Genomic DNA, 15530 nt, shown 5'->3' with positions numbered 1-15530 from the left:
GCCTTTGTATACGGCAATTTACAGATTGCACAGCTTGGCAGATACAACTTTTCAGAATAAAAGCAAACACCCCGTTGTTTATATAAAATGTGCAGTTTATGGGAAAAAGCTATAGTTACCGCAGAAATTCAGGAGCATCAAGATGCGGGTACTAGGAGTGATTGCTCTCCTCGCTTTCCTGGCCATTTCCGCTGTGATGGCGCATCCATCTGCGAACAGCAGCAGTGAACAAGGATCAGGATCCAATAACCGATCGACTTATGGTCCTTTTCCCAGATGGCCTAAGTGGGGTGGAATCGGTCCAGTCATTTTAAACACGACCCCAACTCCAGGGAAATGAACTACGGCAAGAAAAAGTTTCTAGAAAACCAGCAACGAACTTTTATTGTAGTCTGAAAAAATAATATCTCCAAAAATACACGCTTGTAAAACTTTCCATTGAGACAATTGTTCAAATACCAAAGCGCAAATAAAGATTTTGTAGTAGATTCTACGAATCGGCCAGAATTTGCGAGACTTTCCCTATAAAAAGCCGAATGCTGCACGAAATTGGAAAGCAGTTTTCGCAATAACTTCTTAGACTCAACTTCAAAATGCGTTCCCTGATTCTCGTCGCTCTTTTGGCCTTCCTGGCTGTTGGCTTCGTGGCCGCCCGTCCAGCTGATGATGAGGAGTCCTCGGCTGTCGTAACTGAGAGTGCCGATGAGGATTCGACCAACAACGATGCGGAGACCACTGAAGCCGCTGATGCGGAGGAATCTACTGAAGCTGAGGAGACGGCTGCTGGCGATGAAGAGTCTGGCGATGCTGCTGAGGAATCCACCGATGATGCCGATGAGGAGGAGACAACCACTGCTGCGGCGGTCAAGAAGCACATCCGTCCCTTCTGGCCCAGGTTCGGAGGTCATGGTCCAGTTGTGGTCAGACACCATAGATTTGCCTAGGTCGTGGGCCTATAATCTGGTTTGCTTAAATGTTCTTTTCTATTTTTCTGAATAAAAAATGTTATCTTCAACTGAACGTTTCTAACTTCTCTACCTGTTCTCTACCCACAATTTTTAAAACAAATAAAGTAAAATTTGGAAGTTTATGAACATTAAAAGCAGTTGATTCCAATGTCGCAGCAGACAGTATTGTTCAGAACGTTGAAGAAATGCGTGTCTTTTGCGCTCTTAGTCTGATCGCTTTTATGGGCATAGCCCTCATATCTACAAAGCCATTAGATGAATCCAACAATCCAAAAGATTCGAAACTAAAGAAAGCGGAATTAGATAAAATGATGGAGAACTTGCAGTTGCTGGAGAAATTGGCCAACGACACATATTATTCAGCAGATCCCACCACAAAGGAGACATATTTAACCAAAGATCCAACGGCGGAGGAAACAAAAGAACCAACTGGAGAGGAATCTAGGGAACCAACTGGAGAGGAAACTAATGAGCCAACGGGAGAGGAAACAAAAGCTGGGGAGGATGGGGAGGATGAAGAGGAGGACGAGGAGGAAGATCAAGCGACTCTGGATAAACCAACTGAGCCACCAGTTATGTACCTAAAATATCCCGAACACGAAGAGGATTTCAAGGCGTATCCAAGGTTTGCCATCCTCCGGAATGGCTATGTGCATCACATGAACTTGGACTTTTAGTCTACGCATTTCATCAGAAAATAGGTGATAGTGACGTGTTCTTAAGAACAATGAAAGTTTAAGTCAATAGATGGGGAAATTCCGAGTACATTCAAGTTTGCACAGCTGTGACTCTGAATAAAAGTTAGAACTGTGGTAACTGAGCAAGAGTTTGTTTTCCTATAGGTATATGTACCTATAAACAGTGTGCTACGAACCAAGCATTTGAGTAGTTTGGTTTTCAGTTACCAAAATGCGACTCTACGTTGGTTTCCTATCGGTTTTGGCCCTTACTTGTATGCTTAAGTTAATCACTTGTGCTGACTCACCTGGAAAATCCCGAAACCGAGAAGATCGTTTTGATCTAGAGAACGAGAGCTTTAATAACCAAGAAAGTGACGAGCTGACTGCGTCATGTGAAAGTACGGAAAGTGTGGAAGTCGATAGCTGTCGCCAGGGGAAAAATAAATACCCCACGAGAAAGACCTTTAAATTCGCTATTTAGAAATAACTTTCTATAATACCTCACTCAATAAAAATGTATAAAATACAAATATACGCTTATATTTAAATAAAAATGAATATGTTATTAGTATTACAGATAACACTGGTATTTTTGCTTAAAAAAAGTATAAAACGGGAAATACGCGTGATAAATACGCGTTTTGGTTCTTGCTGGCCAAAGTTGTTGGTATAACCTACTTATTCTGAACATATATTATTTATATTATATTTTTGTAAAAACTGATTTTGTTCAAATAATTTTAGTAGTATGAACTCAAATCACCATTTTTGTATGCTTCCTCTAATAAGATAACGTGTCATTTAATTCTTATTCAACCTGTATTTCCAGTGAATTCAACTCATCGGCAAAATGGTTATGGTTAGTTCGGCGGTTCTGGGGGCCGCAGCAGGAACAGGATTGGCCCTGATCCTGGCCGTGACAATCGTCATGTACCGCTACTACCTTCTGCGTAAGCGTGGCAAGGAGTGGGACGAACTGGACCGCTGGGAGGAGACCCGCATCATGCGGAAGCTGCAGATGAAGGTAGGTGACTGACGCAGTCCGTTAACGTTAATGTGATTGCGGCTAACATGGCCAACATGGCCCTCCGGCCGAGGACGCCCCGTGGAGTTGCAGACGCACAGCTGACACTGCCAGGCCTGAACGCAATGGAGCAAATAGAGTGGGAGGCAGACTGATGTACATAAATGACATAGGTCAAATGGTTCCATAAATACATTTTCTTCTGATAACAAATATCTTTGGAAATCTCTTTAAGTAATTTTTTTTAAATATATCTCAGTTTGAGTCTTAGTATTATATTACATAGATTATATCGGGGTGATTTTTTGCTAGTCTGCAAAAACGGCGGAGATTTCAGTTTACACTCTTACTGCTCAGTGGCGCCACCAATTCAATGACATTTGTCGGGTAACTTGTTAACCATGCTACTCTACATGTTATCTACATTCATGTAAAATACTGGTTTTTCTGATTACAATATGTAAGGAGTAGCAACTTACGACTTTCTCGTAAGAATGTTAGGATTATAATAAGGATATTTGCAAAAAAAAAAAAAAAAAAAAAGAAAAAATGTGGGCCCGTTTAAGCCCGACACCACAGCAAATATTAATATCAAGGGGAAAAGAGCGCTTAATGATGCAGAAATGTTACCGGGAGCTATTTGAAAATAGCTATTTATAAAATTTGAAATTAGCAATATTTCATTTAAATTATATATTTTTTAGTGATCTGATATTGTCTCCTTACAATTATTTCCACATAGTTCATATGTTATATTTTATTAACCCTACTTTACGTTCCGGGTAATAGCAAACGTGAAAAAATATTGTTTTTGGTTTATCAACCACTTTGAAGATTAGTTTCTATAACAAAAAAGTCACTTCATAATTTCAAAATCTTAATATCACTTCTTATTATCAAAGTTAATATAGTTAAGAATATAAGTTTAGAATGACTTGCAAATGTGGTCTTGCTGTGAAGAAATCCTGTCTGGCCTAGATATCTATCAATCACAGGACGGAAAACTGCGTTGGGCAGCCATTTTGAATGGGCGAGAAATCAGAAGGATCGCCGACAACCACAAGGATACAAATGTGTCTGGTGCTCCTGCGAGAGCGGCTGCAATCGAATGAATAACTGAGGCCGTATCAAAATCTGTTTCATTATGCATTTGATGCACCCCTCGGCAATGGGCAATGGAAAATCCGGCGGAACCCGGGGGTTGTTCCGACTAGGAATCTTACCTTGTTTCCAAGGATTCGCATGGTGACCTAACCCAACGCGTGCTGGCGAAAGGGGAGTATCGGATCGGATCGGATCGGTGAAGCGTTTTACGATTGCAAATGCTGTTTTTATTAACTAACTGGCTTTGCTCGTTGACAGCGGGGTAAGTGGTGGACTTAAGGGTGCTAAGCGTTTCTGGTTTCGTTTTGTTTGCTATTTATTATATAATTTGATTAGACGTTAAGTGTTTAAGTGATTTTTGGTTTTGCTGGGGTGGAATTGTCACCATTTTCGAGTCTGCATCTCCCCCTCCCCACACGATTTACATTGTACAATTGTACACCCCAAACAGGCCCTTCAAACTAGCCACAACATTTACCACAATAAATGGGACCTGATTAATAGCATTGTCCAGCGGCCTTGACCACAGCGAAAAATGAAACCTATAAACCTCCATTTAAACGGCGGTCCTTGTCCCATATTTTTTTAAGGATGAGCAGAAAGGAATTTCGCCTTACCTGGATTCCTACCTCGCCAGGTTCGCTCTTCTCGGACAAAGAAAAAACGAAAAAAACAAAACTGCAGATCACTGCAAGTGCGGATCGTGTTTGGGTCCTTTGTGCAGTGTCCTTTGTCCAGCCACTGACTTTTCATTCATGAAAATAATACTCGAAAAAAGAATGAAAAAGTTTCCTTTGTTTTGGCTAGAAATTTTGGACACTTGGCGGTGCGATACTTTGATATTTGTTTTCAATAGTTGGAAAACAGCCAAAAGCAACCATTGATAAGGCAACTTTCTTTTGCTCAAAAATTTTCCATATATTTCATACATTTTATTATAATTAAATATATTTTATTTGGTTTTAGTTTGGTTCTCTTTATTTTGAATCCGATAGATTCCTTGTTAATTATAGATAAACATAATAAACTCTGTAAATTAATCTTATTCAACTTACTAAAAATCCCAAATGGGGAATATAAAAGCCTCATTAAGTTTTTCTGATATCAAAATGTGTTTGTTCTGTTCAAATACAACGATATTATTTCTCACAGTACCATTATTATATCCATTAAAGAACACCACTCACCGTATAATTTAATTGCTGAAGAGCCCATCAGTAACCCATGAGTAACCCAAAGCATTCCCGGAGGCCTATTGACTCAGTAACACGCAGAGAAGCCAGACTCAACCTCAAAGCTCATTCGTAAATTATTCAGGGGTAAATAATAATTTATCCGAGCACTGCATGTATAACATACTCGTATAAAAATGCTTGGTCTATGATGAAGTCATATTTGTTAAATCAACAAATATACAAATGGGTATCGAGAGAGTGGATAAACAAACCCCTGGCTAAGTAGCAACAATGGCAACTAGAACAATCAGTCAAGATGCAAATGTCACAACCAATTAATGTCAATAAATGATTAACCCAATCCCCATTTATAAGGGTTTCGAATACCCACGATGATGGTGGTGGTTCAGTATTCCATATTTTTTTTTTGAAACACCCCTTTGATGGGCAAATCCGGTTTGATATTCTCCCCGGCTCAGTTAGTTTTGCGTTGTATCCATATCAAAAAAATACATAAAATAAGGGGAAGTAAACATTTCGATATGCTTTCATTTGTTCAGCGTTTAGGCGACTTTTGTTCACAATTAAAATGAAATTGTGCGCTTGAACGGAGCTGATGCTATCTTGGAGATAAAAAAATTTGCATATTTCCAAATCCGAAACATTTGTTTTCTTTATAAGCCATAGACAACCTCTAAGTCAATAGCACGATCCAATTGTGAAAAAGGAAACCCGAATCGATCGAGCGTAACAAAATCGCAGACAAAAAACGGAAGTGGTCAATGGAGAAAATCTCAAGTGGCCCGGACAATTGGTAAAAGGCGGTCAAAAGGACCTCTCGCACGAGACCAACGCAACGCCCAAAGAGTAGAAATTCCTACAAAAATATTAACACAACAGCATCTGCTCCCGATTTCGCCATTGACCAGCGTCCAGATCCTTTATCTTTTTTGCACAGCCCGCCAATTAAGCAGAAGCCAAATGCTTGAAAACCTTAAAAAGTAGGCGAATATTCGGATCGCCTACGTAGAAGTCGGTCCGCAATCAACAATTAACGTCATCAATTGTGATCGGTTTTATAGCCACTTAACATACGATCAACTGGCAGAGGGACGACAATGCCGCACCTCGGCACAAAGCCATGAAAAGGACAATTATAGGTAAATCCCTAAAGTCAGTTAACAAATGATAAAACTGCCGCCATAATTCTGTGTAATGTGGCCCAAAAACAACATTTCTCGGCGACGTTCTGTCTGGCTTAAATGTCCAGACCTGGCCCAAAATACACACAAACAAAGGCGCAACGTGCGTCGTGTCTTGGATTTGTCAAAGGACCAAAAGGACTGCATCCATGAATGGGATCGTTCTGAATGGATGATCCTTGCCACATTGTTCGCCGTAGTTGCACAAGCAGAAGAATGCATCAATAAAATTACGCCAAGGCGAGGACCAGGACTCAAAGGAGAGTCATATGCCCAATGTGCTGGAGGGTCTAGTAATCGGGAGTTGTAGAAGCAGAGGTTCGATTCGAGGTTTCAGCAGCCACCACTTCGGGCCATAAGTTGCCATGAAATTGGCATTAAACGGTTGGAGGGCTTGCAGTTTTCAATGGTTGTAAAATTAATCGATTCGATTGTGGAGAGTCACTGAAGAGGTTTTCTTTCAATGCAATAAATTACAAACAAGATACTGTGTAAGTGCCGTTGGCTATTTAGAAGATCGTCCTACGGAAATTATTGTCATTGCGTTTAGTTTTAAGTAAAATCTAACGGTTTTACTATTTTTAGTTCTTACTTTCGAGTTTTGTGTGCATAACTGAGTTTTTTATAGTATTGGAAACTTGTTTGTCTTCTTAACATAACAAATATCATAAAAACGAAAACATTCAAATAGTTTAATATGTATAGCATAAAAGTATAAGTAATTAAAATAATAATTTTCTAAAAATCTTTTAAAAAAGTTTTAAAATAAAAGAACAGCTTATTACATTTTAAATCTAATTGAGAGAATTCTTTTTAAATATTTTAATGCTTATACACAAAAATAAATTTTGTAAAATTTAAACCTATCTTGGTTTTTTTTACAATAAAAGAAAAGTCACATAAATATACAAATATAAAGGCTATATACGTTTTAATTGAATTCCCAAAACTACTATTTACAAAATTTTATATCATTAACTTTTTACATTTACATTTTTCCAACTGCCAATCAAACAAGCTTTTTAAAGATTTAATTTAAATATCTAAAAAGTAATTTGATATAGCTTAGGCTGAACTAATTCAGTTCCGTTTAAAAAGCTTTTACGCACTCTCTTCAACTTTCAATTAAACTCGAGTGATAATACGAATTGGAAAGACGGATTCGTTCCACAGGGACACCAGCACAGTCTCATCGCACACACCCAAACCAACACACACACACACACATGCATGGCAGAGGAGGGTTCGCCATTGTCCTTTGGCATAGATACAAATACAGTGAAGCATCGCTTACCTGCCATTTGCGGCATTGTGAGTGATCGAACAAGGGCGGAGCGTAAATGGCAACAGTTGCTGCTAAATGGTGACTAAATGGCCGAACACACTCGCCGCCACACACTCAAACAACCCTCGAATTGGCCCTCAGGGGTGTGTGGAAGTGGAAGTGGAAAACCAACCCCCAGGACAGGGTCTTGAGGTATATAAGAGCCGGGTGAGGGCGCAGCAGCCAGACAGTCTCGCACAGTCAGCGATCGTGTTCAGTAGTTCATCTCGTTCATCTCAGTTGAAAGAGGAAATAAGCGAAGAAGCCAAGATGTCACGTTCCTTTTTGATGGATTCCCTACTCAGCGACAGGCCCAACTTGAGCCAGAAGAAGGAGAAGCTGGGATCGCCAGGAGGAAGTCCTGCGGCTGCTGCTGCAGTGGCCGCAGCTGCCATGTTACCGTCGATACCAATGCTGCCCTATCCGGCCAGCTATGTGGGCAGCTATCTTTTCTCCTTGGGCATCCAGCAGCAACAGCAACAGCAGCAACAACAGCAGCAGCAGCAACACGCAGCAGCGGCAGCCGCAGCAGCAGCAGCAGCAGCAGCAGCTGCCTTGCAGCAACATCCACATGTCAGCTCGAGTCCTGGTTCTCTCTACCATCCATACGCGCAGCTGTTCGCCAGCAAGAGGAAGTCCAGCGGATTCAGCAACTACGAAGGCTGTTATCCTTCGCCACCGCTCTCGGCCAATCCCAACTCGCAGCAATTGCCGCCATTGCACAACCTTTACGGATCTCCAGTTGTGGGCGGATTACCCTTGCCGGAACCTGGCAGCTTCTGCACCTCACCATCCGCCTCGTCATCCGCCTCCTTGGATTACACCAATAACTTTGATGAGCCGCAGGGCAAGCGATTCAGGCACGAGTCCTCCTGCTCACCGAACAGCTCACCGCTGAAGAGCCACTCCGCGGCAGGTCCTGCCGAGATCACGCCCTTGATCAACGACTATGCCGACTCCAGCAAAAGGATTCGCACTGCCTTCACCAGCACCCAGCTGCTGGAACTCGAGCGGGAATTCTCGCACAACGCCTACCTTTCCCGCCTGCGTCGCATCGAAATCGCCAACAGATTGCGCCTCTCCGAGAAGCAGGTGAAGATCTGGTTCCAGAATCGACGTGTCAAGCAGAAGAAGGGCGGCTCCGAAAGTCCCACCTTCAATCTCTCGACCAACTCCAATGGAAGTCCCCAAGCATCTCCAGCGTCGCCCACAGTCAAAGTTCACGAACTGAAAGTTGAGGCGTAGAATCAGCTAGTATAAGAATTATGTAATTGTACAGTAGATCTTAGTCTGTTTTCAGCCTTAAGTATGTTAAGTTAAAGTAAATAAATTTTAATCAAAATGAAAACTACTGTTTTTTGGCGCTACTAAGGAGGAATACAAACAAAATCTAGCAAAGCCAAGAAACTATTCATGAAAAGTAGGTCTACTTCTAGCAGTTTAATGTTCTGCCAAAGATCTTTTTGGAATTGCATCTTACATGGCATAACAAACTTTACTTATTTGTAAATCAACATTGTGAATTTACCAATTAAATACGGAAATGAATAGATATGGAGCAGCCCTGGAATACTCCTAGATCTACAAATGCAGCCTTTGACAGGCACCGATGTATCGTTTTAAATTGTGTCCTGTCAATCAAAACGAACAAAATTTTCATACCCGAGAATTCAGTCGTCGTCCTAACTTGGCTGTGATCATGTCGAATCTGTACACCGAATTAAAGAACGAGTGGAGCAAGCATGCGCCCAACCTGGCCCTGTGCTCCCACCTGCTGGATGGATTCAAACTGGAGCTGGTGAGGTCCAACTTTGGGACAATCCAAACTGCGTCGAGTTCCAAGCAGAAGGATCAGCTCATCAAATCGCGGGAGATGCTGGAAATCGCCGTGGAACATAGCATCACCATCAAGGATTATGCAGCCTTCGAGAGATACATGGCCCAGTTGAATACGTACTACTATGATTACGATAAGTACTTGGAGTCCTCGAAGCACATGCACAAGTTCATGGGTCTGAATCTGCTCTATATGCTGGCCACCAATCGCATTGCCGACTTCCACATCGAACTGGAACGTTTGCCGTCGGCTTTGCTGCTCCATGATAGCTTCATCAAGCCCGTTCTGGCATTGGAGAACTACTACATGGAGGGCAGATACAACAAGATCCTGCAAGCGAAGAAGTCTATGCCCTCGGAGATCTATTCGAATTTCATGGACATACTGGTGAACACGGCCCGCGAGGAGATCGCATCCTGCATGGAGAAATCCTACCTGAAGATGGCACCCAAACAGGCTGCTCAGCGCTTGGGACTTCGTCCCGGTTCCAAGGAGCTGCTGGAACTGGCCAGCAAACGTCAGTGGTGCCTGGACGAGGAGGGGAACTACAACTATGCTGGACTCCATACCAGACCCATGGAGAAGGTACCCGCCAAGGACATCGCCACCCATAATCTCACCTATGCCCAAGAGCTGGAGAAAATTGTTTGAATTCTTGTTCCTAATCCACTCAACCAGAAAATAAGATCCAGAATCTATACATTCAGCCCAAAAATCAGTAAATTGCGAACCGGAAATTTGTCAGATTTAATTTTTCACACATCTCAACGGCTTCACTCGTTTATTTTTTGGCATAAAATGTGCAAAAATTGAGTTGCTCGGAGGGATAAGAGCGCTAAGTCGACAGGCTTGACAAATTATGGGATAGAAAATGTTTTTCGGCGAAATCTCATTTGCAAATCTTTCATAGGATGATTGTTAGAGGTGCTTAGTGAGTGGCAGTCCAATTTGATGGTTGTTAGGATAAGGATACGTGTTTCATAGGAAGCTACTTAGTCCTAAAAGACATTTGGGTTTCCTTTTGGTAATAGTTGAAATACTTCTTTAAAAATATATGTAGGAGTCCTTTTAATTGAAATTGCAGTATGAAATTGCTGTATGAAATTGCAGTATGAAATAACATACATATGCGTTCTAATAAAAAATTTGAAATATTGTAATGTTATGTAAGTAAGGTAGAAAAGACAGACATATCGCCTAGAATCAATTAGTTCCATTAGAAAGTAGAGAATGTCTCCAGGCGAAATGTGTGGTCTGCCACCTAAATAGAACCGCAAATGATGACAACGAATCATTCTTGCTGAATCATCAAAACTTCCAATTAATCAAGGACACTTTTCGCCCTTGGAGTGGGGAGGGTTTTTAACCATTTCCCACGACACTTCAGATATTGCACATATTGATGATGCCAACTCCGTCGCTGATGCCTATCAGCCAAGATATGGCAGTGATTTGCCCAAAAGAACGAGATGGGTGACAAGCCCAAAACGAATCAAGCGCAACAAAACCCGACGGAGCCGACTCATTCAGCATTCATTGAACGGCGGACTGACAATTCCTCAATGGGTCCTCTAACTTGGAACCGAAACAAGGACTAACTCATCCTTTTGTGCGCGAGTCCAAGGGGTGCGGTGCTAATAAACGCAATTGCACCTACGCCCCTCTGGGCCTTCGGTCCGAATGCCATTCGAAATGGAAATCGGAATGCCAATGGGCAAAATAGCCCAGTCGGCGGTTTTAAACGGAATTTCGGTATTCCATTCTCCTTGCTATTCCTGAAAATATTGTGCACTCTGATCTCTACCTGATCGCATCCCGATCGTTATCTACTGGAGTTCCATGCTCAAGTGTGCGCCTCCTCCACTTGAGCTGAAGAGCTCGGCTCTTGAGTTTGAAGTGCTGGGTCAGCAGGTAGGACTCCTTGACTCCATTCAGGATCAGGATCTGCTATTTTTCCGCAAATTCATTCAAGGAGCGTAGCGAACTGTGTTGTGCCAAAATGTGTTGCGTGGGCTCTGCGATTCTTATCGGTTGGCAGATTTAAAGTGATTTTGCGAAATCACAGATAGCACTCGCGACTATTCGAGTGGATGTTGGGACTGCAGTTTGGAGACATGGGAACTAAGTTAATTGGTTGCAAGATTGGACAAGGAAATACGTAATTGGCGGCACTGTCTATAAGAAAGAGAGTGTTTCAATTAAAGAAAAGGTATAAAAAGGCAGTATTATTAAGTCGAAATAAGTAGGAGACTCAAGGTCCTGAGAAAGTGCATTAAACTACCCGTACAGCTAAATTCCCAAGCAGTGTCTTTTTCCCAAAATTGTTTCCGTAAACAAATTTGCATACACCTCTTCGCCGTAGGTTCCACTTTTGGAAGTACCCTTAGCCAGATGTCCTGCCAACTTTCGAGTGTCCCGCTGGTTCGGAGATTCCTCGCTGTTTCGATCTCCCGCCCGGCAGACACTTCATGAATGAATACATCCTGAAGTGCAGAACCTCTTCAGTTTAAAGTGGAATCTTTCTTTTTGAATTGGCCTCATGAATGAATGCGCTGCACTGCCTGCATCAAGGCTGGGAAATTCCCTCAGGTTCTTTGGGCCTGTTAAAAGGTCATTAGGCCAACGATTCTGGCTGGAACAGATGAAATTCCGTTGAAAATGTTCCGCCTACCTGTAAGTGAAAGAAGAAATTTGTCAGGTGTTCAACTCTGGATTTTTGTCTAGACGTTCTGTCGCCAGGGCATACAAAAATGTCCCTAAATTCCCTGTGGTGCAACGGTTGTGGTCTCAAGTGCTTAATTTAAATATTTTTCAATACCTCTCCAGATGGAATTCCAAATCCGAACTCCAAACCAGGAAAATGCCCAAAAAGCTTTAAGGAATTTTCCTGCAAAGCTTTTAGTACTTTCCCCATAAAAGTTTTCAGGCCATTAAGTTTGGAGTATTACAAAGTTTCAAAGCTTCAAAGCTTTTGAAGCTTTTTGGGGGAAGTCCTTTCAACTCAATTTCAGGGTTAAGCATTTGGGGGCCATTGGGTTTTCATGAGCAGGACAATAAAACAGCTGCAGACTGAGGTAAATCTAAGCTCGCTGTCCAAAATCCTTTAAGCTTATGCAAATAAAAGCGTGCACCCAAAATAAATAAATTAACCTATATGCTTACGTGTTTGTTTGTATGTAGTCTGGGTGATTTTCCTATTTGGTGGTCAAGCAAAGGTAAACATGAGTCCAAATGAGTTTTCACTTTGCCACATAATTGCGTTTTTTATTCCCTTGTTTTTAATTATGAGTTTCGGCGAAAAGGCTTCCGGTATCCTTGTTTTGACCTAGATTAAGCACATATTAATGGCAAATTTACCCCCACAATCCTGCTTAAAACCGTCGATGTTCCCGTGTCACGCAATATAGGATTTTTCCCTTTTACGCCGCGATATGTGGAACCAGCTAATTGACCCATTAAAGTGGCCTCCGAACATTGTTGCCCCTTTGAGTGCTTTTTAGGTCACAGGATGTGTGAAACCATAAAGTTGTCCGCACTTAAAGCGGTTATTTATTTAAACGCGCGTGGAAAGTGAACTATAAACAATAAATTGTTTCATCAACTAACTGCATACATTGCACATGCACTAGTTTGATTGAAAACAAAAAATAAGTTCGTTTCGAGGTAAACAAGCCACAGTTTTCCACTTCCAATTTCATTAAAGTTTCAAACTCAGTGTGCAGCAGTTCAGTAATTTCCGAGGAATGTTAGTTTCCAATTATTATGTCTCCGCAAAGATTTCCATTTGCAAAGCACCAGCTACCGGGGGAGCCATCTCCACCTCCCCGTAATACCCGTAATAGTTGGTCCTCGAAGGATATTGGGAGCCAGCACGTCATCGTCCTTGGCCACACTGTGCATTGTATTTAATGAACTTGTTGGTAATCGTACTGGGCTCATCATCAGCACGTTGACTTGGCCGGGAATACGACCTGGGATCTGGGCACTGGGCTGTGGGCTGTGGGCACTGGTCTCTTGGTTCCAGGGGTCTGGAGCGGAACGATGGAGCAATTTGTGTGGCGCCCCACAGTCGTTGAGTGGCGCCTGTTTAAAATGAGTTTTGTCGCTTCGTTATGCAACTGACGACATACTAGGCATTGGATAAGAATACACTTGCGAAAAATAAGCTGTGTAAAAAGTTAATAAGCATACCATTTCTAAGGATGTTCTAGTAACTTTTTTTCAGTATCAAAGGACTCTTCAAAAGATTTTCCTGTTTCCCTTACACTTTAAGGCTATGCAAGAGTTATATTTCGAAAATTCATAGTTAAGCAGCACACTATTTTAATTTAATGATGAATTAATATTCAGAATATAAAATCCCTATTAATACTCTTTGTGGGCTTATCACAAAAAAAGCAAATTCTTCTCAGTGATAAAGACTCGAGAGCAACACAAAGGCAGGACGTAAACATACGCCAAGGACTACTAGTATCTGCTCAGGACGATGTAATTATGATTGGAGCATATGCCAGGAGGCGCCTTCACACTGTGAGGACAATGTCCTTTGCCTCGGCCCAAAAGGAGCCCTATGGCCAAGTGAAATTTACATATGGCGAGGAATCAAGAGAAATACATACATATATATGTAGGTGGATGTGTTTATGTGCTTATAGATTACAAGTGAAACTGAATTTATTGCCAGCATACGCATTGAGTGGCACGTGTTCGGATTTCAATTATATAAAAAGCTTAAAACACACATTCACATTCATATGCCGTACGGCTTACATGCCAGGATACCAACATTTATATGTGTGTATATATTTATCTGAGCCAAAAAACGAAGGTAGCATTAAAGCATTTCAAATTGGTAGACACAACTCTAGGCCCACAAAAATCAAAACAAAGAACCAAGTTCACACACCCCAAATGAAAATGGCCTAAAAGTGAATGAACTGCTGTCGGAAAATTAATAAATGGGTTGTCTAAGCCTAGCGCTGTAAAAACGAGGTGCCAAAGAGCAGAAAACGCCTTCTTTTTCCAGGCTAATCTTTAAGATTAAAGTCAGGATAATGTAGATGCTGGTAAGGTGGCTGTGGGGTATAAAGGCGAAACCCTTGGAGGAAAACATCTGCCGAAGCACAACAGAAAGCCTAAATTCACTCAAAATACGACAAAAATAACGAAGACGAGAAAACAACAGCCCGCCATGTTTGTTATTAAAAGATCCAAAAAAAACGAAGAAAAAAAGTGGGAAAAGAAGAAAGCAGCCAGAGATGAAATGAAATCAAGTCGAGAACAGCGAGATGGCAGAGCACATAAATAAATATGCCAGCATATCTGCAGGGCAAAGGCGACGACTACGTTGACAATTTTCGCCAATGCCAATCCGCCACTATGCAACCCACCCATTTTCCGCCTCCCAAAATATCTCCCATCCCATGAAAATGGGTTATAGCCACCGCGTTTGGCACAGGTGGCCTGGCGGGCTTACGAAATGTAAGCAACTTGTTGCTGAAACAGAATCGCAAATCCAGCCAGAAAAAAAAAATCAAGAGCAAGAGCAAACGAAACGAGAGCCCCGGGAAAATGGGGAAAATTTTGGCGAAAGTGTGGAAATGAGAGGGAAAACAGATAGGGGCCAATGTGCAGCAAGCAGCAAGCAACAAGCTAAGCCCCCTGTCGATGGTTTTGGCCAAAACTTTTTTTCATTGGCAACGGGGGTCTGAATAATTCAAAAACGGTACACTTATACTGCAGTCGAAGAAAAATAAAGTTCGATTAAATGGTCATTAATCTCTGAATAAGACAAAGAGGTCAACGCGGGCAGAGAAATGAATTAATGGAAGATAAAACTGTTGATAAAAACTAAAAGGGGGTAAAGTTATCATAAACTTACCAAAATTACACACAAGTGTCTTTAGAACGAATGCAAACTAATTAACTGATTTATGAGTTTCTTTAAATGTTATTTAATTTAATTTACTTACAAAAATGTTAGCTTACACACTTACTCTTAGTCACTATATTCAATTGCTTTAAAGTAACTAACTACCTATCTAATAGCAGAAACTTAATTCTTGTAACTTTCTATTTTGGATACATTTCCGCACAAGAACACTATTTAACTAAACGAGTTTGTGCAAACATCTGCCAGCAATAGCAGCGACTTAGAAATTTCTTTAAAAGTTTGGCAATCGCTTTTATATTTGCGTCGCACAACTCTTCAGAATA

At 41.4% G+C, this 15530-nt stretch overlaps 7 protein-coding genes across 7 annotated transcripts in view; all 7 read left to right on the top strand.

Moving 5' to 3' along the window:
• The window catches only part of LOC6534156 (synaptotagmin-5), a 53646-nt gene that overhangs the window by 15236 nt on the left and 22880 nt on the right, over nucleotides 1-15530 (top strand). Inside the window, exon 2 of the mRNA XM_015194985.3 lies at nucleotides 2478-2672. Within this exon, the coding sequence (XP_015050471.1) occupies nucleotides 2499-2672 (174 nt within the window). The 5' untranslated portion in view covers nucleotides 2478-2498. The remainder of the gene's footprint in view (nucleotides 1-2477; nucleotides 2673-15530) is intronic.
• Nucleotides 95-507, top strand: LOC26535205. The gene has a single exon (XM_015194987.3). It carries the CDS (start codon nucleotides 143-145, stop codon nucleotides 338-340), a length of 198 nt encoding a protein of 65 aa, XP_015050473.1. The 5' UTR covers nucleotides 95-142; the 3' UTR covers nucleotides 341-507.
• LOC6534162 (transcription elongation factor spt5) lies at nucleotides 544-1020 on the top strand. The gene has a single exon (XM_002094810.4). It carries the CDS (start codon nucleotides 594-596, stop codon nucleotides 942-944), a length of 351 nt encoding a protein of 116 aa, XP_002094846.1. The 5' UTR covers nucleotides 544-593; the 3' UTR covers nucleotides 945-1020.
• Nucleotides 1111-1788, top strand: LOC6534161 (AT-rich interactive domain-containing protein 4B). The gene has a single exon (XM_002094809.3). It carries the CDS (start codon nucleotides 1154-1156, stop codon nucleotides 1643-1645), a length of 492 nt encoding a protein of 163 aa, XP_002094845.1. The 5' UTR covers nucleotides 1111-1153; the 3' UTR covers nucleotides 1646-1788.
• LOC26535406 lies at nucleotides 1862-2229 on the top strand. Its single transcript, XM_015194986.3, has one exon. The coding sequence runs from the start codon at nucleotides 1878-1880 to the stop codon at nucleotides 2127-2129; it is 252 nt and encodes an 83-aa protein (XP_015050472.1). The 5' UTR covers nucleotides 1862-1877; the 3' UTR covers nucleotides 2130-2229.
• LOC6534159 (GS homeobox 2) lies at nucleotides 7347-8825 on the top strand. Its single transcript, XM_002094807.3, has one exon. The coding sequence runs from the start codon at nucleotides 7514-7516 to the stop codon at nucleotides 8720-8722; it is 1209 nt and encodes a 402-aa protein (XP_002094843.2). The 5' UTR covers nucleotides 7347-7513; the 3' UTR covers nucleotides 8723-8825.
• On the top strand, nucleotides 9096-10051 carry LOC6534158 (26S proteasome non-ATPase regulatory subunit 8). Its single transcript, XM_002094806.4, has one exon. The coding sequence runs from the start codon at nucleotides 9177-9179 to the stop codon at nucleotides 9963-9965; it is 789 nt and encodes a 262-aa protein (XP_002094842.3). The 5' UTR covers nucleotides 9096-9176; the 3' UTR covers nucleotides 9966-10051.

The sequence above is a fragment of the Drosophila yakuba genome, chromosome 3L, assembly GCF_016746365.2.
Source record: "Drosophila yakuba strain Tai18E2 chromosome 3L, Prin_Dyak_Tai18E2_2.1, whole genome shotgun sequence".
NCBI classification, from domain to species: domain Eukaryota; kingdom Metazoa; phylum Arthropoda; class Insecta; order Diptera; family Drosophilidae; genus Drosophila; species Drosophila yakuba.
The sequence above is the reverse complement of the archived record's forward strand: the minus strand, read 5'-3'. Positions and strand labels throughout refer to the sequence as shown.

Coding starts and splice junctions, on each gene's coding strand:
- LOC6534162 (XM_002094810.4), top strand. CDS start 594: ATGCGTTCCCTGATTCTCGTCGCTCTTTTGGCCTTCCTGGCTGTTGGC.
- LOC6534161 (XM_002094809.3), top strand. CDS start 1,154: ATGCGTGTCTTTTGCGCTCTTAGTCTGATCGCTTTTATGGGCATAGCC.
- LOC26535205 (XM_015194987.3), top strand. CDS start 143: ATGCGGGTACTAGGAGTGATTGCTCTCCTCGCTTTCCTGGCCATTTCC.
- LOC6534158 (XM_002094806.4), top strand. CDS start 9,177: ATGTCGAATCTGTACACCGAATTAAAGAACGAGTGGAGCAAGCATGCG.
- LOC26535406 (XM_015194986.3), top strand. CDS start 1,878: ATGCGACTCTACGTTGGTTTCCTATCGGTTTTGGCCCTTACTTGTATG.
- LOC6534159 (XM_002094807.3), top strand. CDS start 7,514: ATGGTGACTAAATGGCCGAACACACTCGCCGCCACACACTCAAACAAC.